This window comes from Magallana gigas, chromosome 2, assembly GCF_963853765.1.
Source record: "Magallana gigas chromosome 2, xbMagGiga1.1, whole genome shotgun sequence".
Lineage (NCBI taxonomy): Eukaryota > Metazoa > Mollusca > Bivalvia > Ostreida > Ostreidae > Magallana > Magallana gigas.
Window position 1 is genome coordinate 33,002,452 of NC_088854.1, and position 2,290 is coordinate 33,004,741.

Sequence of the window (2,290 nt, forward strand, 5' to 3'; positions counted from 1 at the left end):
TTAGCTTTAAATCAATGTACTATCTTTATTATTTCATAAAAATGTGAATTTATCAGATGGTAAACATTGTCAAAGAATCATCTGGTAATTCTATTGTGGCTAAATTTTTAGCATATTGCATACTCCTCAACTCCGGTTTTGTTCCATTGGCTCTCATTCCATCACATGCAGTAAAACATAAATTTCTCAGAAACGCAAATACCGATAGTCTCATGCGCAGTACTTCACATGTTCCATTTGTATGTCTGTCTATTGTAGCAAAACTGTCTGAATTAGCAGACACTCCACCACTGTTGATAAAATTATTCCAGCTTTAAGCTTAGTCCATTCTTTTTAAAGTTGAGAGCAATGTCCTTATCCTTTGTGTGTCTGGTCTTGGATCTGTAAAGAAGGCAAGGAAAGTGTGTGCTATGAATAAAACTTAGTAAGTATTGGATCAGCAAATGGTACATGTATTTGTACTTACAAATATGTGCCCCTGTGCTCTCCAAGGACAGTAAAACAACAGACAGCCTTGTCTTTTGTTGATGGATATGACTGTACTTTATTTTATTGCCTCCTTGTAGCTATCAACAACAGAGGCTATTTCTTCAAATGCCCCATTGAAATCATCCTGCAATGATAATGCGTTTATTAAACCATTTGATTTGCAGAGAGCGTTTCTTAATGTAATTATATATCCCATAGAATAAAAGTAACTGCATGTGTACGCATGTGTACGCATAACAATTCCATTCAACATGTTCAGCTTTCTCTCACTGTATATGAAGTATTTCTATGACAGATGAAACCAGATGTATGTTCTTAATTTATCATCTCCTTTACTTAAAACACAGTCTGATATACACTAAGTCTATATTTGGATTTTAAATCCATTTAAAAAGCTTTAAGTTTTTTACCATTGCATACTTGTGATTCTAGATGTTTTCTACAACTTGTAGAATTCATGTACACAGTATTCAGAAAATATGCCATAATGTGCATAAATTAGGGAATTCCCCTAGTTGCCCGTACTCGTACATACACATTCAAATGCTTAACCTCTCTTTTAAGACTTTCTTTACAACTTCATGAACAGACAAAATGGCAAAAACATTTACTGCAAAAGATCAGTTGATTTTGAATTTGAATACAAAATAATGTTCATAAAAGTCCAGGTACACTAAACAGTGAACAGTAGCTACCTGGTATATGGGAGTGTTCATTGTTGTATATTAAGGAAAACAGAGAACTTACAGATGCTTGGCCTTGTAAAACTGTATTATTTTAATTAAGATAACATTATGAACATGTATCCCATTCATTCATCATTCAGTAAAATCTCTCTCTCTCTCTCTCTCTCTCTCTCTCTCTCTCTCTCTCTCTCTCTCTCTCTCTCCTACCTCTGTGGCCCCATATCTCCAGTACCAGTGTAGGTAGGCCCCAGCCTTGTACATTGTCTGGGATCTAGACAGCAGGAAGTCCAGGTAGTCTACCACAGAACTATGGTTAGAAGCGACGGACAAGGAGGCAGACTTGGAGCCAGAAAGGTTGTTTCTTGCTAAAAAATAATAATTTTTGATATCCATCAACGAAACATCATAAAAGGTAACAAATAACTTTGTCAAAATTCCTAAACCAGAATGATGACTAAAATGTTACTCAAATAATTCAGTTTTACTTTCCAGGAGGAAAATCATCTGGTAACATCATGATAAACTAAAATTTGCAACACTTACACGTACTTTTTAATTTTCAACAAAACAAGTAATACATGTATATGAATTAACAATGAATAGAAGTAAAAAAGGCCAGGCTTTTAGGATGAAATAAATTGTAACCATGGGTGATAACATATATCCTGTACTGGCTTAAAGATTTGGCTCTCCTACCTGTCCATATGTCTAAAGGATATGGATTCCAAGGGACACAACTGTAGGCATTTTTGACTTTCTTTTCCAGGGTTTTCATGGCAGAGTGAAAACTGTCGGTACTATCGCCTCTGGCCACAATCAGAGTAGAAAGACTCCTGTACTTGGACAGTATTCAGAAAAAAATCTTGGATTACCAAAGAAACCCTAATTGACTGTGCAAATCCTAATGAACTTTCAAAATATTAATTACACTGTGGATGGAAAAAGCTCTATATTTTTAGAAAAGAGTGTTAATCCAACTACATGTATAGGAATTAAAGGATACAGGTTTGCCATCTTTGTCATATCTGTGGAGATTCAGCAATAGTTGACTCATCATTGCTTCCCAACTTAATTTGCTGTATTCACAAAGAAAAAAATGTATTTAATGCATTTAG

General features: G+C 34.8%; 1 protein-coding gene across 1 annotated transcript in view; it reads right to left on the minus strand.

The window, feature by feature from the left end:
* The window catches only part of LOC105339823 (tubulin delta chain), an 11,371-nt gene continuing 9,081 nt past the window's right edge, over positions 1-2,290 (minus strand). The window contains exons 9-13 of the mRNA XM_066076248.1: positions 2,179-2,251; positions 1,872-2,013; positions 1,383-1,540; positions 467-613; positions 1-381 (exon numbers count right to left, since the gene is read on the minus strand). Coding sequence (XP_065932320.1) covers positions 545-613; positions 1,383-1,540; positions 1,872-2,013; positions 2,179-2,251 — 442 coding nt within the window. The 3' untranslated portion in view covers positions 1-381; positions 467-544. The remainder of the gene's footprint in view (positions 382-466; positions 614-1,382; positions 1,541-1,871; positions 2,014-2,178; positions 2,252-2,290) is intronic.